At 44.0% G+C, this 24,110-nt stretch overlaps 1 protein-coding gene across 6 annotated transcripts in view; it reads left to right on the forward strand.

Moving 5' to 3' along the window:
- The window catches only part of Agbl4 (AGBL carboxypeptidase 4), a 1,227,056-nt gene that overhangs the window by 1,101,293 nt on the left and 101,653 nt on the right, over positions 1 to 24,110 (forward strand). For all 6 annotated transcript variants that reach the window (XM_060366135.1, XM_060366138.1, XM_060366141.1 and 3 more), the window contains exons 7-8: positions 3,779 to 3,868; positions 9,923 to 10,037. In XM_060366135.1, coding sequence (XP_060222118.1) covers positions 3,779 to 3,868; positions 9,923 to 10,037 — 205 coding nt within the window. The remainder of the gene's footprint in view (positions 1 to 3,778; positions 3,869 to 9,922; positions 10,038 to 24,110) is intronic.

Here is a 24,110-nt window from a genome sequence, read left to right on the forward strand (position 1 = left end):
GCCTCAACCAAGAATATGTTTAATTGTCTTTGCATAAAGGAGTCTGGGGATTTGGTAACAACAGGAAGGGTGGGAATGGCTCCTTGTCACACCACCTCAGAGCTGCTACATTACCTTAAATTGATTTTGCAAATGAAAGCTAAAAGCTAAGCAAAGGCAACCCATCCGTTTTGCCCAAAGATGATTATAATGCTCTTTTATGGCCCCCTAAATGACAAAGCAATTTGTTACCTGCCTGCATCAACATTTGCTTATATTAATGCCAGAGAGGCTTGATTTTTATTAGCCCCACGTTATCATTTTATGAAGTCACAGGGGCTCAGTAAAATTAGTGTGCAAATAGAGTGCCTGTTTTGCCTTTCCCTGTGGTCAGCAGAAATGTGAATGCAATTGAGTTGATACTGGGTCAGGGGAGGCATCCATAAAGTTAGCCTTCACTGAGGGCTTCAGTAATGTTATTCATCATTTCTGGACTGTCGGGACAGATGGGGTCAGTGTTAGGTACCATTTTTAAAAATGGTGTGGGAGTGGGGATTAAAAATGTCTAAGTGAAAAAGCAATACAAAAAACTAAGACAGTAGTTCAATTTCTTTCAGCAATAAGGAATTAAATGAAAGTCTCCTGTGTACATTGCAGATGGAAATGCAGCAGATGCTGGGTTGTATAATGTTAGAGGATCCAGAAGGCAGACAGGGTAGAGAAAGGCTATGGCTCAGAGCTAGGCCTTGACTCCTGGCAACATGACCTTGAGCATATCCATTCCTTCCATGGCCTCAGGTCTCTCCCCTGTAAAATGGCATGAACACACCCAACTCCATAAGAGCACCATAAACATTTAAATGAAATAACAGGTGTTTAAATTTCTTCATATCTGTAAATATAAATATCTGTACAGCTATTTTCCTTTATTAATTTAGCAACCAGTTCCTGGGTACCCGTTCCAAACAGGCTCCTGGGAAAGACATTAGCTATTTACCAGTAAACATCATTTTCTCCCTGCAGTAGCTTATATTCTGTTCAGGAAATGTGTAAGTGCTTAACTCTTCTTTGAGACTATAAATATATCTTCTCTCTTCAAAGTTGCACAGAGTAAAGGATAAATTCTTATGTATGTTGGTCCAATATGTTTCCTGCTGGCTTCCAGGGGATTGAAAGCTCTGCGTGCTTGCTGGTCATCCCAGTGGACCAAACAAACCACAAGCCTTAGGACAATGTTTATATTCATTTATTTGTTTATATTTGTTTGACTGAGGCAACTTCTCTCTCTACAGCCCTGGCTGTCCTGGAACTCACTACATAGTTCAGGTTGAATTTGAACTCACACAGATCCCTGCTTCTGCCTCCTGAAGACTTAAAGGTGCACACTACCACACCCACCTTTAGGACAATCGAGATTTCTTTAAAAATTTATTTTACATGTATGTACGTTTTGCCTGAGTGTATGTGTATGCAACAGGGGCATGCAGTGCCTGAAGGGGCCTGAGGAGGGCATAGGATCCTCTAGAACCGTAGCTACAACTGGTTGTGTGCCACCATTTGGATGCTGGGAATCAAACCCAGATTCAACTCTTAACTGACCAGCTATCTCTCTGCCCCAAGAGTGAATACTTTTATTTGTCATGTCTGATGTTAGTGAATCTGCTGTAATGACGAACACAACATTCAAAATGACCTATTACCAGCATTTAAAATACCTGTTGATTATTTCTGTGCCCTCTCCCCTTCCTCTAATACAGACAGGGCTCCTTTAGTCCAGTTTTTCTGTTGCTCCCTAAATTTCCTTTAAGTTGTTGTTACATTGTATGTCAATAACCCTTCTGCCAATGGCTGAGTATCTTTTCCCCATTAGGAAGGTTATTCTTGGCTATCTTTTGTGTGTGTGTGTGTGTGTGTGTGTGTGTGTGTGTGTTTTGTTGTTGTTTCATATATATACTCTTTTTATAATGGTTGAACTCATATATATATATGAGTTCTAGCCTGAGCTATATAGAGAGTTCTAAGCCAGTTTTAGTCTATACCACAAGACTACCTTGAAATATCTGAAACCAAGGCAACAGCAACATATATATATATATAATCTTTTTATAATGGTTGAACTTTATTGTACAGGCTAGATTTCTGTAGAAGCAGAAAGCTATTGGGATCTACTTTTCTACATATCTAATAATTTTTATTACTTGCACAACATTACAAAGTAGATACATTGTTGAGTGTCTGGATTTTATTGTCTTCCTTTTTTAAAAGTTGGGCTTTTCATATCAAGCAGCTAACTTTTTTTCCCCTATAGTTTGGTTCTTTTCTGATGATTTTAAAACCTTCTTAGAATCTGTTTAGAGTAATTTGGTTCTACCACTAAGATACAACCCTCTGAGTCCTCGCTCTTCCTGGATGATCAAAAAGAACTTATTCTTTGGAGTCAGTAGCTCAAATATTTCCTTTGAGTAGAATATTTCTACTTCATGTAAGCTAGAAATCAAAGCAGAGAGAGTTTAGGTCTGGCGTCCTAACCTTCAACGGCACACCCTAAAAGATCCAACTTTCCTCCACTAGACATTACCTGTTAAAGAGTCTGCAATGGCAGCATACGCCTGAGGCTAAGTCTGCAATACACTCTAGATCCAATCTATAGCTTAAAGTTTCATCCCATATAGGCACAGAGTTTGGGATCTAGCAAAAGACTCAAGAGAGATTCTTACAGATTTCTGGAGCTCTTTTTCTCTACTGGAATTTACTGAGCCTCTCCTGAACAGCTAACCTTGACTTTCAGTGAGACTTCCACAGTGTGCTCAGGATAGCACATGCTGCTCTTCGTTGAGTAATGGACCATCAGAAAAACACATGGAAATCATGTGGCATGCCTTATCTTTCCCCTTTTCTAATGGGTGCTCTGTTATTTCATTTTTGTCTCTTATCCAGCATCTGAAAGTAGTTGTTTTGTATATTTTATTTAGTTTTCTAAATTTTTTATTTGTTTTTGTTTTTCCCAATGCTGGGAGTCAAACAAGAGCCTTACATATACTATACTAGAGGTCTAGTACCAAAACCTAATTTTCTAGGTGTTCAGAGTAAAAGGAATCTGGTCTCTGTTACTTCATCACTACCAAAACAAAAGCCTGAATTCTAATTTCATCTGATATCACCTATTGACTATACAACCTTGAACAAATTGCATAACTTCAATGAACTTTAATTTCTGCCTCTATAATAGGAGTATGAACAGCATATTGTTCTAAAGATTATGAATATGTATAAGAAATATCTGGCACAAAGGGGGTTAATTGAATGGCAGGTGTTACTATTACTATTATAAATAGCTACCTTTTATTCCATTATTTACTAGGTGTTTGCTTAGTACTAGGGAATGTTTAGCCTTGTTTCATTATCACAACCAAATTAAGCAGGTATTATTCTTCTCATTTATAGTTAAGAATACTGAAACTCAGAAAGATATACAACTGCCTAGGGGCACAGTCCATAGCTTTGGGATTCAACCTCACTGACGGCTTTCTCAGATGGTTGCAAATATTACATATTAATATAATATTCTAAGTTCCATGAAGAAAAAGGAACAAAGAAAAACAAGAAATCTATTTAATATTGAATAGATGGAGGCATAATTAGTCAACAATGGCTGGTCCTTAATGGTTCTGACCCAACAATTAAAAAGAAGATAAAAGCAAAGCATTCATCCAGCTGCTTCCTCAGCTGCCTGCTCCTCACAAACCAATTTCTGGTCTCAGCTTGCTGTCCATGGTGACCTTCCACTTGTTTCTTACAGAAAATCTCCGAGAAGGGGCCGAGAAGAAGGTGGTATTCATCACAGGCCGAGTCCACCCAGGGGAAACACCATCTTCATTTGTGTGCCAAGGTAAGCTCAGGACCTCCCAAGTGTCCTGCGCCTGCTGTGGCCCTGTGATGGCACAGTGGGGACACAAGTAGTCTTTACCTCACACGGAGATTCTCCTCATTCCTCAGAGGTTGCAGCTGATGTCCACCCGGGTGAAATTTCATAAATGGTTATCATTGTGTAGACCTGTTGAAGAACAGATGGATGGATGGGTGGATAAGTGAACAAGAGAGGCTGAGGAAAATTCTCTCGTTGTCCTATATTAGGAATTGCCATGGAGGTCACCTACACTCCCCCGCTTTATTTGTCCTGAGTGAATGAATGACAGCAGCAGGAAGTCTGACCCAAGCTAGGTGTGTATGTGGGTATAAGGGTTATGAAATGGGAATATTGTCTATTCACTTACTTAATTCAGTCATTCACTTAACAAAAAGGTTTTAAATGCCTACTATGATAAAGGAAGTGCACTTGGCCTCAGACAACCAACAGTAAGATGATTTCTCTGCTTTGATGTGTTTCTTTGCAATTGCACTTAAATTTATTGTCAAATACTTTATCTTTATAAGGTAATTAATCAACTATCATCACAACATAGATTTATTCAATGAATGATATAACTAACAGTGAGTGTCCAGGTACCCAGTAGTTTAAGAAGCAGACTGTCACCCACTCCTTTCAAGCCACTATCCATTCCTTTTCAATTCTTTGTCCAGTCCCCCCTCCCTCCCACAGATGATCGTGACCTTGATTTTTTTGTGTTTGGTCATTTTCATCTTTAAGTTTAACTATATTCATAACCATCCTTAAACAATGTATGTTCTAGTTTTTTCTGTTCTTGAACATTCTCTATGCACCGTGGCTTGCTTTCCACTTGGTGTCCATGTGGGTGAGTAGTGCTCCAGTTTGCATGCTTTTCCTCACTCTATTATATTCCATGTCTGTCTATAACTCAATTTACTTGTCTGTTCTCCCGATGATGAATAATTAAGTGGTTTAAAATATTATTTTTTGAAAACAATGCTATTCCAGACACTCTTACACTGATTTCAAAACTTAGCTGTCCAAAGGTGTGTGGGTTTATTTCTGGGTCTTCTATTCAATTCCATTGATCCACCATTCTGTTTCTATGTCAGTACCATGTAGTTTTTATTACTGTTGCTCTATAGTACAGCTTGAGATCAGGGATGGAGATACCTCCAGGAGATAACCTAGATGTACAGATGTAGCCCATGGCAGCTCAGTCTCCAAGTGGGTTCCCTTAAGGGGAACAGGGGCTGTCTTTGATATGAACTCAGTGGCTAGCTCTTTAATCACCTCCCCATGAGGGGGGAGGAAAGCCTCACCAGGCCACAGTGAAAGACAATGCAGCCAGTCCTGATGAGAGCTGCTAGGCTAGGGTCAGATGGAAGGGGAGGAGGACCTCCCCTATCAGTGGCCTGGGAGAGAGGCATGGGAGGAGAAGAGGGAGGAAGTGTGGGATTGGGAGGAAGTGAGGAAGGGGGCCATAGCCAGGATACAAAGTGAATAAATTATCATAAATAAAAAAAAATAAAAAAGAATGCTTATGAATGTTATACAGCTCAAGGGCAGTGATGCAGTAGAAATACATGGATATTTGGAGTCAGACAACCCTGAGGTTAGAGATTGGCTAGACCACCTCCTTGCAGCATCATATAGGTTCCCAGCAATATAAACTGAGGCTAACAGAACTGTCCAGGAAGGCAATAGGGGGCTGGCAGGAGATAAATGTAAATGCAACACCTAGTCTTACGCCTAGCATATAACAGGCACTTGACAGATTCCACCTCCATCCCCATGGGAACTGAGAAGATGAAGTAGTGGTCCACTTTGCAAACTCTCAAGCACTGTGCATATAAATATGGGTTTCATTTTCCTGGTCACATTCTTCTCATGCTGTTTAGGCATGATTGCCTCCCTCTCTTTTTCAGCTGATGAGACCTAGTCTCAGAAAGAGGATGCAACTGGCTCAGAGTCTAGCAGCTTGTCAGTTGCATGGCTGGGTCCCAGTCACTGCCACTGACTCCTTAACATGCTCATTTCTGGGCCCAGCACTGTCCTTGTGATAACCTTTCCCAGGCTCTCCTGGGTCTCCCTACCCCTTTACTCGAAACCATCTGTCAGTTACTAAACTTGGCAGCAGATTGCTCCCCCAGCCGACTGAATGTAACTGCTTTGCCCTTGCTGGCAAAAAGGCAGTGAGTCTTAGCGTCAAGATCTTCAACTCTGGGTAGCCAAACCCGCGTGGCTGCCATGTCTGTGCGCAGTACAGAAAGTCAGCATCCCATTCTACAGAGGAGGCTCTCAGGTGCTGCCCCTGTTTTCTGAACAGGGGTCTTGGATGGCGCTGACTTGATGTACGAAGTGCCGTCCTAGAGGCTTTCAGACACATGTTTGCTCGTTGGTAGGGTTTGTGAATGCCTGCTTTCTCAAGATAAGCTCCCACCTCCCCGGAGTGGCGTCCACAGCCCACCACGGCCAGGCTCTTCCAAGAGCTCTGATCTCAGCTTTATAACAACGCAACCTCACACAGGTTAAACACAGAAGGGCAGTGTTCTCTCACCTGGTCCTTGCCCCTGCTGTCCCCTTTGCCTTAGAGGCCACTTCTTAACACCTTGCAAACACCTCCTGTCTTCTATGGTTAATTTTAAGTGCCCCACCACGGACCTCTATAACCCACCCCCTTGAGCCCTCTGCTTTCTGCTTACATTGGAGATCTGAAAATTAGCATCATTAATAAAAGACTCTGATTCATTATGTGATCTATGTACATTTGACTTTCCTATTCAAGCATGATCTGTTTAAGGTTTAGGACTGGCACTCCAATTGACACTTTTCACATCTGAAAAACTGGATTATTTTGTTCATTATCTAGGCCTGTTAGGAGGAACAAAGGCTGTGTTGGTTCTGGATCATCGCTGACACTAAATTGAGAAAGAGAAAGCTCAAGGTCACACAGACAGCAAGTAGCAGAGAGGGAGTTGGACCTGGGTCTGGCCAGATCCTCAGCCTGTGCCTGTTCTCCTGTTCTACTTGGGGCTGAAGAGTACTAGAGGGTCAAGTTTTATACCGGAAGAACACAGAATGCTGACTGCCCCCCAGCTGACATACACATTTTAGGTAGGGATACGAGACTCTGAGAAGTGAGGTAGCCTACTTGAGGGAACACCACTCATTCACAACAATAAAATCCATTTCCCCTTTAGCCCCGCCCCCGTCTTTCCCTACCTCAGCACCTGTCCCTTGAGACATACAGCAATTCCCCTTTCCTTGAGGCAGCACAAGGCAGGCACCGTTACCCCGGATTTTCTGCCTGTTTGGGGTTTGTATTCCATGGGGACAGCTTGAGTCAAGCCCCACGGCAGAAGATTTCTTTTTTGCAGTCAGAGTCTGCAGCTAGGTCGCTCTCCCCGGCTCACCTAGCTCTGGGGAAGTGCAGGTCTGAGGCCTGGAGGGATAGTGCCTGAGAAACTCTGTTCCTCTCCATTCGCTGCCTCAGTGACCTTGAGCAGCAAACAGGCCTGTGAAGCCTGGTTAGCTCCATCTGGCCGGGGCCATAGTTCTCACTGCCGAGCTGCTAGCGCACCTGCTTCTGAGAGTACAGCGGAGCTCTGTCGTCACAGGTATCTGGAAGTGCTGGTGTTAAGGACGGCAGGGTTTAGATTTCCTGAAGACTGCACGGTTGCAGAAAGCTGACTCAGGGTCACTCTTCCATCACCCCCCTTCACCTGTGGCCCCTGTGATCCCGGACTATCCTCATTCGGGAGAACGGGGGAGCTCCCATGCTGCCCCACGGCAGGGTGTGTGAAGGTATGCTCTCTTAGCAGACACAGAGAGATTCGATTCCAGCACCTCCACTTGTTACACTGTGACCTTGAGACTGTCGCAGCACCCCTTGTACCCCAGCTTCTTTATCTCAGAGGGAAACAGTAAGAATTCTGCCTCCTGGGGTTGTTGTAAAGACTGAGGGAGCTAACAACCCCACTCATCTAGAACAGCCTCGGAAACATGGTGATAAGGACATATCAGCAGCGGTGAGGTAGGAGGAAGCACTAATGATGACTTTGCAGGAGGAAAGGACATGACGAAATCATGGATAGGACTGATGTCCTGGGGACTATTGACCTTTCCCAGCAAGGTGGAGGCAATCTCCCTTACTCGGAAGATTCAAAATCATCTTTCTGTTGAAATGAGAAAGGGGGCCAGAGCAAGCTTTCAACATTTACGACCTTCAATCAGTGAATTCCAAGTCTTTTCTGTTCCTTGGATCCCTCTGCTTCCTGTGTCCATGCAGTGCTTTTGCCTATGCCCAGGCATGGCATTGTCTTGGCTTGCTTTTTCCCATGTTCCTTTGCCCTATGCTTCACTTCCTGCTACCTTTCCTGGTAGAGGTGGCCCTCTGCCTAGAACCTCCTCAGCCCTAATTTGCCTCTTCAAACCTCTGGACAACTTAGGTTAGTCCCTCTTCTAGAAACCATCCTGAACAAGCAAAGGAGAGAGCAAGAGGGAGAGAGGGAGAGAGAGAGAGAGAGAAAACCATCCTGAACAAGCAAAGGAGAGAGCAAGAGGGAGAGAGGGAGAGAGAGAGAGAGAGAGAGAGAGAGAGAGAGAGAGAGAGAGATATGATTCTTTCTCCTCTTATAAAATGACCAGTTGGGGTCTAGGGGAATGCATCAGGCAGTACATTGCTTGTCTTACAAGTGCAAGGACCTGAGTTTGATTCCTAACATTTGTGAAATTGCCAAAGGGACTGGAAATAGAAAAAAAGGGTGAGTGGGAAGGGTTCTTGTCCAGTTGATGCTAACTTAGAGCTAAGAGCTAAGTCTAAAATTTACCTTCTCATTGCCCTAAGTACACCTGGGAAAGTGAGCTCTGGATGGCCCTAGTCTGTCTGGCTTTGTTTTCTCTCATTCTTTTATTAGGTTCCTAATTGGCAGCCCAATTAATCTGCTCATCTGTGAAGGAGGTGAGCACCTCCATTTCCAGAAGCCATTCTATGAGGCAGCATAGCCCAGCCCTGAGCGCTAGCTGCCTCCTTGATGGAGGGCTGCCCTGGGAGCCAGGGTCAATTAGCGGACAGATTAAGCAATTATTAGCTCCTAACAAGGGCGCCTGGCATCATTACCCTGCCTGTTTATTGGCAAACTGCAACTCTAATACAAGGACCAACAAATAAATTAGGGCATCTGGTCCACTGCCTCGTCGGTCGAGAAGTAAATGACGTCCAACTGGCCCTCGGCTGCCCATGGATTCTCAGCCTGGTATAATAAAAAGCCTGAGATGTCCCTTGCTGGTCACAGCAGCTTTGGAATGAGCTCTGAAGTGATTTATCATTCCAAGAGCTAAGTGCCCGCTGCTGTGCACACGAATTGTTCTTAGTTACCCTGCTGTCTTCCTCATGCCTGACTGTCAAGACCTGTGAGGGTCCAGTTCAGAGGCTCCCTCTCATCCAGCAGGAGACAAGTCCCCTCTGCCTTTGCGAGACTCCTATCACTTTATGGCATTACACCAATTTCATGCGATGTCAGAACAAGATTTTTACTGTATGTCCAGGTCTCCATTGAAGAAGGGGACACACAGAAAAGAGGGAAGAGGCAGGGCTGAGAGCTAGTTATTTCCTCAATGCCTTTCCTATTGATAGATGCAGACCGTCACCCGAAGGGTACTAGAGGGGATCCTTCAGGAAGGTCCACCCCTGTGGCTATGTGATGGCAGCACCCTCCTGAGCTTGTGGCTGTTATCTAGCCACCCCCAAGGCTCAGCTCAAATGCTTGGAAGCCCTCTCCGCTTTACATGAAGTGCTTTTTCCTTCTTGTCCCTAGGCCTCAATGCTATATGTCTTGAGCTACCTTCTCTTAGAAACAAAGATGCATTTGGCAATCCATTAGGAAACACCTAGACATAACTCCATAATCACATATAGACAGTAGCTGATGACAGAAGCCAAAAGTTACTGGACATCTTGTCTTTTTTTTTTTTTTTTTTTTTTTGGCCTAAGAAAAAGTGTTTCCTCCTTGAAACACTTAGAGTTTAACTCAGGTGTGTCTCTCTCCCTAGGGATCATTGACTTCCTTGTAAGTCAGCATCCAATTGCCCGTGTCCTACGAGAACACCTGGTCTTCAAGATTGCACCGATGCTCAACCCTGATGGAGTCTATTTGGGCAACTACAGGTGAGAGACTGGGGACAATGTTTGGAATTAGAGAGTCACAGGATGGAGATATGGAAACAGGAAGAAACCAGGTGATAAACTTGAGAAAGAATTTCCAGGCTAACCATTAGAGGAAATTTAAAACGTAGAGGAAATTTTACTTCACCTCCTGAATGCAGCCATTGTCCTTGGCTATTTATAGACAACTACCCAAAGTCACTTGCTGGAGTTTTCTGAACAGACTACTAGACTAAGAGCCAGGAGAAGTAATATGAATTTCAGGACCTACTACCTCCATGACCTCGAGGAATTCACTTTTCCTCTTTGATGCCCAATTTCTCTTGTATTTGCGTAATTGAATTATACAGAATAATTCCCCAGCAGGGTAGTTGTATCAGAAGGAATGATAGGGAGGAATGTGCTTTGCAGAATCCCAGATAGTGGTATAGTGCTCCCTGATATTTTGCTGTGTTTCTCCCTGGAGATCATCAATGAAGGAGAATAGCAGCCTGGATCATGTGGACATACTTCCCAGCCTCACTCCCACTCATTTGTCGTATCTTGAATGTTCTTCCTTCTGTCATAGAACCATCATTTACAGCCTAAAATTCCACTGCCCAGAGAATCATTTGCCAAAAGAACATTGAGTTCTCAGAGACAATCTTATCACCCTTATTTCACAGCTGAGGCAACTGACTTAACCAAAGCCACAGAGCAGTAGATAATTGACTGTCCAACCATACTGCCCAAATGATACGTTAGCTTTGATCAGGTCCACAAACTTCAAGACAACAGCTAACCTCCTCAGCTTTGCATGTAAGGCTTTTTATGACCTAGTGCCTGCATGCTTTAGTCTACCTTGCTTTCTTCTCTCTCAGAGATAATTCTCTGATTCTCCAAGCAAAGCTTGTTGCCCTAGCTAGTATGTTGGCCCCTGCTACTTTTCTTTCATGACAGTGCCATTTTTGTAGAACCATCTCATCTCTATCCACCCATCAATTCTCTTGGAAAATTGGCTTATGTCTGCCTTCAAGAAAGTATTTCCCCAAACCCACAAAAGAAATGGCAACTCCATTCTGGGTTCTCACAGGCCCGGTTATTGAAAAAGAGACAAGAAGCCAACCAATCATGAGAATTCATTACTACAGCTTTGAAGAGTGTTTATACGCCTCACCGGACTTCAGGTTAGAGGAAGACAGGACAATCCTTACATCCTCAATGTCTAGCAGCAGGTATTAACCAGCAAATAGCAGATGCCGAAAACATGTTTGGTGAATGTAAAGGATGAAAGGGATGGCTGTAGTGATGAAGGAAGAAAATGGATGAGACTTTCCCAAGGCCCTTGACTGAGTTCAGATATAAGATCTCCCTACAACCAGCGAGGCCCATTTTATACAGGGCTGCTTCACTGCTCTCTAAAACCATGGAAATTGAGTGCAGAGGGGCTCGCTGGCACCCCTGGGTCTGAGAGAAACCCATGGGATGCATGAAGCCTTCATTAAAGTCAATTTTGCTTCTTCTCTTAATTGGTTGGAGTGATGGCTCATTAGCATCTGCAGGTTTTATGGCTTGTTGCAGGCCTGAGAGTAATCCCAATCTACCTTCCCCAGACAGAGTGTGCGGTTAGTGATAATAGTGGTGGAAAGATCATTTGATTTATGCTAACATTTCTGTTTAATTACAAGAGCTGCAGTGGTCAGAGAGAGGTCAACTCTGCCACTCCACCTGCATATTTGTGTCATGGTCTGCTGTCCAGGGAATGGTTAGCTAGAAATAGGTCCATGACCTTGGTCAACATGGCTCCTTTCTCTCTGCTTCAGATGGCCAGGGAAAGGGAGTGGGGATTTCATGCTTTCTCTACATCTTTGAGGCCCAGATTTTGAGACTGAGGGCAGGAAGCTTCAACCCTCAAAAATGGTTTCATGGGGGAAGTTTCAATTCCCAACATTCTCCTGGTGAAAAAATAGGATTCTTTCTCATTATGAGAGTTACAAAAAGTTTGTATCCACAGCATTAATACTGTTGTTAGAACAGATCTGAGAGGCAAAAAAAAAAGGAGCCTACCAATAATGAGAATTCATTTACACAGCTTTTGAGTGTAGAACAGAATTCATGGTTTCAAGGTGCCCTAGAGGTTCCTAAACCAGTTCCTCCGCCCCCCCCCCCACCATGCTCTTCCTATAGCATTATTTCTTGGGTTTGGTGCAGCGGTCTAAGGTGTGTTGCAGGAAAAAGAATCAATTAAGTTAGGGAAATGCTGACCTAAGTGAAGTTAAACCCAGCTTTTTACAATAAGACTTGTCAGGACGTTGCATATAGTCATGAACACAAGCAGTCCTAAAAGAGAAGTAGACAGCTCCAGGTTTCTGAAAGGTAAGTGCAGTGGTCCATACAGCTCACCACCTGCCCCAGGTTTAGGAAACATTCTGGTAAATTCCATCCCTAGAAGTCTGCTGGCTGGCTCAGTGCTCTGCCAAGCCCTCACACATATTTCATGTAATCCTCACAGCTCTGGAAGGAGGGCTCTGCTAGGGTTTTTTCTGTTTGCAAATATAAAAAGCCACTCAAACTAGCTTCACAGAAGAGGGCTGGTTGTGAGGGAGGGAGGGAGGAAGGGAGGGACAGAGGGAGAAAGGGAGGGAGAAAAAAAATGGAGGGAGAGAAGCAGGCTAGCCCTTAGAACTCTGGAGCAACAAACCAAGCCAGATTTCACAGGGTACTGGTGAGATCACAAGACACGGGTCAGAACACTGGCAGCCATGTCTCTGCTTCCCTCTCATGCCCTTTTTGACTTTCATCCTCTCAACATCTCCTTCTGGATGTGCAATGCCCTGGAGAAGCAAAAGAATCTCCCTCAGCTCCTGGCAGCTCTGTGGCAGGCATCAATGAAGGGACATCCTCCCTGGTGTCTACCCTGCTACAGCCAGGGCTGGGCCTGGCTGACACTGAGGCTCTCACAAGACACACCTGCTCTGAGGCACCTCATGGAGATGGGAAGGCAGATCACAGGCCACTTTCCTACAGTGTGGAGGGTTGTAGGGTCTTCAGAATTATGAAGGTCAATGAAGAATCACATGGCCTTTGGTGCTAGTCAGGTGTGACATCAATTTATGATTCATTATGTGTGCTCCAGAACTTTGGGTAACTGACATGGCCTCACTCACCTTTCTTTCTGTCTTACTCTCTGTCTGTCTGTCTGTCTGTCTGTCTCTCTCTCTCTCTCTCTCTCTCTCTCTCTCTGAGAGATAATACACTTAAAGCACAGTACTGGGCACATTGTAAATTCTAAATAAAAATCTATCCTCTTTCTCTCTTCCTATTCCTCATTAAGGAAGCATCTGATCCAACATAGAAAAAAAAAGTAGTTTTCCTAGTTCCTAGTTCTACCAGCTAAGCTTATATATTTAATAGCATAATACCTACACTATGCCATGCTATACTAATGCCCAAGTAGAGACAGTTAATATAATCTGGGAGTGTGCCTTAGTTGGTAGATTCATTGCCCAGCACTCACAGATCCCTAGGTTCAATGCCCATCACTACATAAAACCAGACATGATGGCATATCACATGTCTGTAATTCTAGTGCTCATGAGGTGTAATCAGGAAGGTCAGAAACTCAAGGTCATCTTTGGCTGCACAGTGAGTTTGAGGGTAGCTTGGGCTATGAAAGAGAGGGAGGGAGGGAGAGAGAGAGAGACAGAGAGAGAGAGAATATGCACACATACTTTACCTCAGAACATAATAGCAGCAGATGGTTGCTATACTGTTCTGGGAACATTCATTATGTTAAAGAGCAGCAGAGCCTACAAGCTAGATAACTGTGTAGTCCCAGACTGTGGCTGCGCTAAGAGTATACGCGACCTTTATTAAAGCTTATATCACAAGATGCAGCAACCACGGAATATTCCACAGCAGCTCTTACAATTCTTATATCAGATGATAGGACAATCCATCACACTTACTGTGCGTAATGAAGATATAGGGTAAGTATGCTACCTCCCTTGCTCACAACACTCAGTTCCACTTCTTCTTTCTCCCTGCAGGTGTCAGGTCCAAGCTAATTCATAGGAAAGCCTTCTGCGCTCTGCAATGGTCCGTGGGCCCCCACCACATTCTTTCATAGCACCTTGCATTGTCCTGGCCTGACTAGTAATCATGTACCTATGTGATTTTGTCTGATGCTGTCTCCACATCCACACTGTAAACCTATTGTCAGGACTTTGCCTACCTTATTCCCTGTCAAGCGTGCAATAGCGGCTGGCACAGAATGGGCCCTTTACCTCTGTTTTTCTTTTTTAATTTTTATTATTTTTTTATAACTTACTGACTTTGGCTATCTCTATTTCCTGAATGAACAAATAAATTAAGCAGTGGTACAGAGCGATTGTGCTGCGACACAAAGCTAAAACTCCCCAGAAGAGAGGAACTACGGCTAGATGCCGTCAGCCTCCAACCACAACTGTTTAATTGCATCCTGCTATGGCGTGAGTGCTCCTCTGATTTAACAGGATGTGCTGCTGTGAGGACTTAAGAGATTACGGATTCTCATGCACCGCTTTGTTATCTTGTAGAGCCCAGCATATTAAAGGACATTTAAACACTGTACTCAATCAAAACAACAGTTTGAGAAAGGAAAGTCAGTTTTCATCATATCCATTAGAGAGAATGGGAGACTGAGCCTAGGAAAGGTGAAGAGCCACTGGCAAGTTCCAGGCTTGCATCCAGGGTCTCTGGGCTCTAACTCTTTTTCCAGCCTCAGCTGCAAAACAAAGCACAGGAAGTTTCCTCAGCCTCCAGGCCTTGTTGTCCTTGGACAACACAAATTTCACTCCAAGCCTCAATTTTCCCCCAACCTTCTTAGAGGAAAGATAGCTTTCCTTACCTCGTAGTTGCTCCGGGAAAAGGCTCTGGGAGAAGCCCCATGAATGAACCTGGAGAATAGTGATGTCAAGTGAAGTAAACCAGCCACAAGAAGACAAACACTGTATGATTCTACTTATATGAGGTACTTCAAGTAGTCACTCAAATCTCAGAGACAGAAAGCACCATGATGCCTGGGGCTATGGGAAAGAGAGAAGAGGGGGTCACAGTGTACTGGTTAACAGGATTTCAGGGATAGGTGATAGTGCTGACAGCAACACATTAAGGGTGCTTAATGGCCTTGAGGCACACACTTACCATGGTTAAAATGGTGAATTTTACGCTATATTGTACTTTACCACATTCAAAAAAAGAAAAGAAAAAAAAAAACATCTACCAATTTTGCAGTGTTGATGTTTTCCAAGAATTCCAAGGGCAACTCATGTGTTGAGGGATAGATATTGCAACTTCCAGCATCACAGAGCCAAGGAGCTGCAAGTGGCTGTCAGGCCACTGAGGTGGGACCATTGGTAGATGTGCTTAGAATCAACAAGCGGTTCTCAGTGAGTTACAGAACACGCACGAGGTTTTGCACGCAGACTGAGGAACCTTCACACTCTCCTCGCCACTGCCTCCATTCTCGTAGCTTCCCCCGCAGAGAAGGCAGCCCTACCCGCCCCTGCACCCCACTGTATTTCCCGAGCTTTGGTAATGCCTTGCCTCTGAAAAACAGGCCTTCCATCTCCATAAGACAATATGAAATTCTGTGTTGGGTTTGCATTTCTTAATTAGGTGTTTGTCATTGTGTATTCCATAGAGCCACGTATAAGTAAACAGTCGTAGACCTTGGAATAAATTTATTGGTTTTATTTATGTTTCTGGGCATAAAAATCTATAATTACCAGGTACAGCCTCAGTATAACTGGTATTTAATGACAATTACTTTTTGTTACCATAGAAATGAGTCCAAAGTAGTTACCCATAATTTCTCATTTCCCAAACCTCACACATGCTGAATTGCAATATTACCATAGTAATTGCCTATTAGTCATCATAAAATACACAGTTACCCAAAAGATAGCAGGATGCTGTGAAATTTCTCATCTTCTGAAGACCTCAATGCTTCTTAGGAGTGTGGAGGTGGGGGTAGAACAGGCCTCTCTGGGTGGTACAGAAATGATTCTGCTTTATGGCCCAGCACTACAGACCCTGCAATACGAGCTGGTGCTATAGGAGTTAGAAAGGCTTGGATCAGTACGTCTCTCGGCCTTGGCAATCCTACGGAAGCAAAGCTGCTTTGGTGCAGTAAATTCAGTCTCAGCTAGGTTTGTTGAGGACTTGCTAGGTGTGCCCTGTGCTGGTTCTTGAGAAAGCAAAAGGCGCTAACCAGACACTGCCCTTACCAAATAAGAAGCCTGATGCTTGAACAAGAAGTATGAGGAAAAGCATCTACTCGCTTGCTGTGTGTCCTGGGTATTGTCTCATTCAGTTCTAACAAAGCCCTGGGACAGCCCCATTTTAAACAGAGAAGGGCAGTGGGCACAGAGGTACTGAAGAACCTGTCCTAGGTTCCCTGGCACAAACCGTCACCTGCATTAGTGAAGGAGAACAGCCCTTCGATTTTGACCTTGTGTTGTACTGTCTCTTTATGCTGAGAGAGCCGCCTTCTGATTGGGAGTTTTTAAAGAATGGGAGAGCAGGGGCTGGAGAGATGGGTCAGCAGTTAAGAGTGATTGCTGCTCTTACGGAGGACCTGGATTTGGTTCCCAGCACCCACACAATGGCTTACAACCACCTGTCACTCCAGTTCTAAAGAATCTGACAATTAAGTTCTTTATCACCTCTATAGGCACCTGCACAGTACAGTTGTAAACTCATGCATGCTCACATACACACAGGTTAAAGAAATGGTAAGAATGGGGTGATCTAAGAGTTCAACAGACACAGAGATCAGCAAAATAGCACTAATTGTAGTATAGAGGTTCAAATGCTAGGGGAAGTATTTCTAACACACACACACACACACACACTATACACACTATAACTGACCTGCCTCTTTGACCTCAAAATCCAAAGGAGGAATGAAAGACATTCTAAGCTGTCCAAAGTCAAATTGAACACAAAATCAAATGTATAAAGTGTAAAATAATGTTCACGTTCTATTCATTCCGTGTCAGCATCAAAACGTCACTTTTTCCGTTGAGCTAGAAATGGAAACAATGCTCCATGTCAGGCCCATTGAGAGATCTGCCAGGTCCTCTCCCCTACCTTTCCTGTCTCACAGCATCATGGACAGACATCTGGTGCAGAGCTCCTCAGCAGCATCTCTGAGGGCTGCTGATATGTCCCCCTCCACTGTGGAAGCTCAGGCACAGTGACCTCCCACTCCCATGTTCCAAGGCATCAGGTATACTGGTGCTCCCTCTGCCTGTTAGAGAGGACTTCCTGTTCAAGGTCGCTGTCTCTGCCTTATGTAGGCTCACTCTGGCCCAGATTGGTATCTGCACAGCAGCAATGCAGGTGTTTGAAGATTATGAGTCTTTGCTTTGTCCACTTTCCCTCCAATGGCAGCTTCTGCTCTGTGTGTCGTCCGTCTTGAGACGTGGTGTCTAGGACTAAATGATGGTGACAATGCTGAAAATGATGATGCTAACATGTATTACTTCTTCTGGACCTGGCACTCTTCCAAGGATTTCATTTAACCATTAGCACAAATGCGCCATTGTTTCCTATTGACAGATGAGAAAACCGGGGTACAGTTATCTAGCTCCCTCTAGCACACTGGTCTAATTAGTGGACTAACACTGGGAAGGATCTATCAGCCTCATTCCGGGGCCCACACTCCTGACACAGCCCATATGCATTTTACTATCTAGCACTGAATTCTCCTTCACCTAGCTCTTTACCTAAATCCAACCCCTTGCATTTTATTTGGCTGAGTCACAACTCCCCCAATATTTTGTAGAGCCTTTTGAGAAGCTTGTGGCAGAAACAGGGTAGGAATTACATCTCTTCCTTAGGCAAAGATAATCAGGTCATAGAGAAAGTAAGCAACCTGTTGAAGGTCATAAAAGTCACATACCTCAGATGCAGCCAGAGCAATGGCCAAGGCCAGACAGACCCTTAACTCCCAGAGACTTTCCTGCTTTATGTAACCCAAGAGATTACTTTATAGAGGCTGAAAGAACACTTGGGCCCTTGGCATAATTGGATGTCTAGCCCAGAAGTGCACACCACCAAAACCAATTATTCAAATAAGCTCCCAGCCAAGTTTCTCAGGAAAGGCCAGGTGGCTAGATGTCTGTGGTGGCAGTCTCCTCTCTCTCTGTCCTGTAAGCAGCTGAATCACATTTCAAAGTTGGAGTTGATAGCAAGTCGGTTTTAATAATTGAATCTACAGTAAAAAAAAAAAAAAATCAGATCTCTGGGGAAGGGGCAACCAAGAAGTAGTGGCTAGGAAGTCTAGAGCATGGGTGAAATAAAGAATGTCTCATCATAGTTCCTAAACCACTACTCATCTAGCCTCAGTTCTCAGTGTAAAAATCTTTCTGGAGTGCCTGTTGATCATCATTAGACATCAGAGCTGTTTAGCTGGACCTGAGACCTGTAGAGAGAGTATCACTGAGCATCCTTCCATGCTCCTTACCCACTGAAAATCAAAGGCATACATACAACTGCCAGTTTTTGCTGATATCTGGCCTCTGCTGGCACTCTGTCTCTGCTAAAGAAGTCTTCCCAGTAGATTTTTTTCTTTCCTCTGCTTCTGTTTTTCCTCTGTCTTCCTCCTGCTGTATCTACTCTCCCTCTCTTCCATTTTATGGTGTGCCTCCTTTCTGCAATTAGCTTATAAGCCTTAGCCATGCTTACCTTGCATGGTGTTCAGACTTGGTGGCACAGGATAAGAAATTAGGATCATATTGTGGAGGACCCTAAGAGTCAGACCTTGGAAACAGCTAACAGGTATGTAAAACATACCGCAACCTATCTGGGTGTTGTCTGCAGCATCTCACATACACAGTGCCATTTGGTCCTCACGGCAACCCTCTGAAGAGGGGAAATCTTTGTTTTTCTGTCCAGAGAAAGCTAATCACAAAGGTAATAGACAGATAAGCTGATATTTCTCTGAGCATCATGGCTCCTATGTCCATATTCTGGATCCTTAAAGCAGGTAGGTGAGGGACATGCCAGCTCCCACAGGGGAAGACATGAAGGACTTCTTCCTCATCTTTCTTCTGCCATGTCTCCTAAGAGATTGCAGTAGCCAATTCATAGCTTCAAGGCCAGTGATCACCTTGAAAAAACATCACCCTTCAGGATTAAAAAAAAAAAAAGAGTAAACCCTTTATCAACGTTCTTATGGAGAGAAAAAAATATCACCTTGATCCTGAAATAAACATTCAGTCCTATTGTCACATAGCCCATGACCTTGTCAAATCCTGTCTTCCCTTTTGGCCTCACCCTCCCTGTCTCTGAGTGTATGGATAGGATTCGATAGAATGTCAAGTTCTTACAGGTGGTGAATAACTCTGAGGATATGTTAAGCTGCAATGCTGGGAAGTCCCTGTAACCCAGTGTGTTCTCCTTCCAAGCTGGAAACAAGGGAAAGGGAGAAGAGTCCCCTGGAAGCCATGCTCTGCACAGGGAAAGTGGAGCTATATTCTTGCATGAGCTTTTACTGAGGAGATATAAACAGAGCCCATTCCACCCATAAGGTACCAAAGACCAGTCCATGCAATGATTCCATCAAGGTGGACCTTAATCAACTAAAACAGCAGAATCACCAAGAAGTCTTACCCTCTCATGGATAATGACTTCCTCATAGCTGTGTAGATAGGATCCTCCATTTGTGTAACCTTCCACACTATATTCCAATGACTCCAGAGACCAGGAGATCATATGCAATGGGAACAGGATTACATATAGCTGGCAGGAAGGTTCAGGAGTAGATGGCTGGAATCTCAAGTGAGGATCCAACGACCTCTTTCTATAAGGGAACACCAGCAAAGATGATCTTGAGAGTTCCTGGCAAGCAGTCACAACCACTCTGATGCTGATAGTGGTTATGTTTGGCAGATAGCATTCTGCAATGCCCGCCAGCAAAGCTTTTCCTTGTCTACTAGGAATAAGCAGTAGGAAAGAGAGCCCCGTAAGGCCTGGAGTTGGAGAATATCCCTTTTCCAGATGTTATCTGAGCAGCTCTTTTCCCCAAATCACTTGGATTTTAAAAGGAAAAAAAGCCACTGTTGAAGAATGAAGGCTCTGCCACAACTCAGGGGCAAGAAGCCAGGGTTCTGGTTTCACCACTAATCAGGAGGATAAGGACTCATACGGATATGTAGTTTATATTCAGATACTTTCACACTAGTTTCTTATTTGGAGCAGAGTTTTCCCATTTAAAAACAAGATGGGTAGTGGTTTAAAACAAGAGGACATAAAGTTGAAGTGGGGAGGTCAGGGTGGACAGGGAAGAAGTTATGAAGAGAAGCAGGGTGAATATGACCAAAATACAGAATATGGAATTCTCAAAGAATTAACAAAGAGGCATCTAAAATGAGATTGTTGAACTCAGCATCATCCTTTCACCCGGGTGACAGTCTGTAAGGATCTCCCCTCACTCTGAAGACTACTTCAAAAGAGTGGAAAAAAAATGCTGAGAACTGTCCTGTTACTTGTTTTCTCCTACTTCCAATGTCCATCCCATTTGTCTTTGTAAGTGAGGATTGATCATCTTACCCCAGGTCCTCTTTCTTGTTTATCTTCTTTAGGTGTACAGATTTTAGTATGTATATCCTATCCTATAGGTCTAGTGCCCACTTATAAATGAGTATATACCATGTGTATCTCTCTGTTTCTAATACCTCACTCAGGATGATCTTTTCTAGATGCTGCAGAGGGCCTCTGAAAGAATCTGCCTAGCAGTGTATCAAAGCAGATACTAAGACTCATAACCAAACCTTCGGCAGAGTGCAGGGAATCATATGAAAGAAGGGGGAGTTAGTATGACCTGGAGAGGACAGAAGCTCCACAAGGACCAAATATATCAGGGCACAGGGCACAGGGCACAGGGCACAGGGCACAGGGCACAGGGCACAGGGCACAGGGCACAGGGCACAGGGCACAGGGGTCTTTTCTGAGACTGTTTCTCCAACCAAGGACCATGGATGGATATAACCTAGAACCCCTGCTCGGATGTAGCCCATGGTAGCTCAGTATCCAAATGTTTTCCCTAGTAAGGGGAAAAGGGACTATTTCTGACATGAACTCAATGGCTGGCTCTTTAACACCTCCCCCCCCCCAAGGGAGAAGCAGCCTTGCTAGACCACAGAGGATGACATTGCAGCCAGTCCTGAAGATACCTGATAAGCTAGGATCAGATGGAAGGGGAGGAGGACCTCCCCTATCAATGGACTTGGAAAGGGGCAGGGAGGAGATGAGGGAGGGAGGGTGGGATTGGGAGGGAATGATGGAGGGTGCTATGGCTGGGTACAGAGTAAATAATCTGTGATTAATAAAAAAATAAATATTTTAAAAAATAAATATTTTTAAAAATGCTGAGAACTTAAGCTTGGAGCTGCTGGACTGTGTTCTAGTCCCACCTCTATTACTTGTCCCTGTTGGACCACTGCAAGCTGCTTAGCCATCTGAGCACCAGCTTCATAGAGACTCTGCCAACACTGAGGGTTCAGTGGGAGTGAAGTACATCCTCTCTCCTTCAGCTTTTTAAAGGTGTTTTTTTTTTTTAGTTTTTTTCTTCATAATTTATTCATTATATATTCTGATGGAAGCCCCCTGCCTCAACTACCCCAGTCCCACAGTTCTTCCTCTTCCCCTCTTCCCCCTAGTTCACTGAAAGGGGGAGTTCTCCACTATTGCCACCTGCCCATAGCTTTTAAAGGTGTTTTAACAAACAGATGAATTTGTCACAAAGCTACTTATTGGAAGACCTAGAACTTAAACCTGCATCTTTCTGACTTTCTTATCCATTTTCAGAGGATTCTGAAGTCTTCACTGTTGTTTTAGTCAAGGTTTCTATTATTGTGATGAAACTCCATGACCAAAAAGGCAAGTGGAGAAGGAAAGGATTTATTTGGCTCAAACTTTTACAGCACTGCTCATCATTAAAGGAAGACAGGATAGGAACTCAAACAAGGCATGATGCAGAGACCATGGAGGGGTCCTGCTTCCTGGCTTGATGCCCAGGGCTTCCTCAGCCTGAGTTCTTATAGAACCACCAGCCCAGGATTGTCACCACCCACAATGGGCTGGGCACTCCCCCATCAGTCACTAATCAAGAAAATGCCCAGCAGGTTTGCCTACAACCCAGTCTCACGGGAGCATTTTCTTAATCAAGGTTCCCTCCTCTCAGATGACTTCGTCATGTGTCAAGTTGGCATAAAACTGTCCGGCACAGCTATCCTGATCACAATGTCCCCCTGATGTGGTGATCTATGAAGAGGTGGGCAAAAAATGCTGCGACACCTTTGTGCGATGATGAGTGGATGTGTTATGATTATTCTTATCTGGCATAAATGGCACTGCATTTGTCTGCAGCACAGCAGAGCGCGGCCCTCTTGCTAAGCACTTTGCAGGGGCTGTTGGTGACAGATTGTCTGGCATTCTGACACTGACCAATCAATAGAGCTAGAAGGTGCCTCAGGCCAAGGGCAATTGAATCCCAACCTTTTGTGGCATTAAATAAAGCAATATTTATTTTGCTTTTGGTGCAAGTATACTTAATCCAATACAACTCATTGGTAATGCTGAAAAACTGCTGTGTTTGGAGGACAATTTCATGAATGTCCCATACATCTCTGCTTGTCAGTGTCAAGGCTCCCAGGAGAGTGCAGCCTCACAGGGTTCAGAAAACTGATCTGGAGCCATTACGCTGCACTTCCCCCTGTCTTTTAAAAGAAACGCAAAGGCATTGCAACAGGGAGAAGTCACAGTACCGTTCCCAAGATGGAACTGTCTGTCTGCTGCTTGCATAACATTCTTTGGAACCAGCATGTTTTTGCCTTTGGACAAAGAAGGAAGTGAGCAGGACAGGAAGAGACAAATGAGTAGCATAGTGTTCCTTTCACAGATCACATCATCTCATACAGATAGACAGTGGGACCCCAATGCCGGGCTATGGGCCATTATGGCATTAACAAGATTTGTTTTGAATCCAGTTGTATATCCTAGTCATCAAGTGACCTTCCCAAGTTCAAACAGTTCTTGACTTTTTTTCCTTACATATAAACAAGGATAAGTAATACCTACCTCTCTTGACAACTGTGGGTGCGTTCACTATTTAAACAGATATGTGTATTTTTTTTTCAAACTATGGTCAGTTTACCACTTCACAGGAAGGATCTGTCTGAGAAATGTGTTTTTAGGTGATTTTGCCAGGGTGCAGACATCCTGGCGTGTACTTGCGCAATCACAGGCAGCAGTGAAGTCCCTCACTGACTGAAGCACTGTTGTATTGCTCATGACTCCATCTAGGTAATTTCCCAGCCCTATTTATAGACCTGCAGAGCCCTGGCTCAGGCACTTATGAATATTTTCATTCACTCAATACACAAATTGAAACTTCTTTGCACTTAGTCTAGATTATGTTGGATTGAGGAGTGATGTTAATCCAAGGACTTAGACATTATCCCTGTTCTCATACAGCTCACAGTTTGGAAGAAGGAAAAAAAAGATATTAAATAGTGCTCCCAACACAGCAGGAAGTAAAGATGAAGTATGTAGTCACCTGACAGTCATATATTTTCATTTCTAGGATTGTTCTAATATTGGCTGTTTTATCCCACTGGTACCATGAATAGCCTCTATGTCAGAACATAGGTCTTAATTGTGAAATCATGAAGAAAATTAATGTTAAAAAATAACAAGAATAAAGGAACAACAAAGAAACCCAGCATTTTCGTCCTAGGACTCCAAGCTGGCAACTTGAGGAGTGAAAGGTCATCTTCTCCATTATCCTGTCCTCAGGCACTGGATTCCTGGTCCAGAAAAGAGACTATACCATGGCCTTAACTGCCAAGTCCTTATAGCCAGCAAGGAACATAGCGGGATGCACCAGGAGCCAGTTAGAATTGTGCATACTTCCTAGTTATGCACGGCCACACCCTCTATCTGGAATACTCTTCTGTGCTTTGACTCCCATTTTTGAGTCCCGAAAAAGTCTCCAATCTTGAATGCAACCCACTATTAATACAGTAGTAGCCATCAGCCAGCAAGAGG

Source organism: Meriones unguiculatus, chromosome 12 (genome assembly GCF_030254825.1).
Source record: "Meriones unguiculatus strain TT.TT164.6M chromosome 12, Bangor_MerUng_6.1, whole genome shotgun sequence".
Lineage (NCBI taxonomy): Eukaryota > Metazoa > Chordata > Mammalia > Rodentia > Muridae > Meriones > Meriones unguiculatus.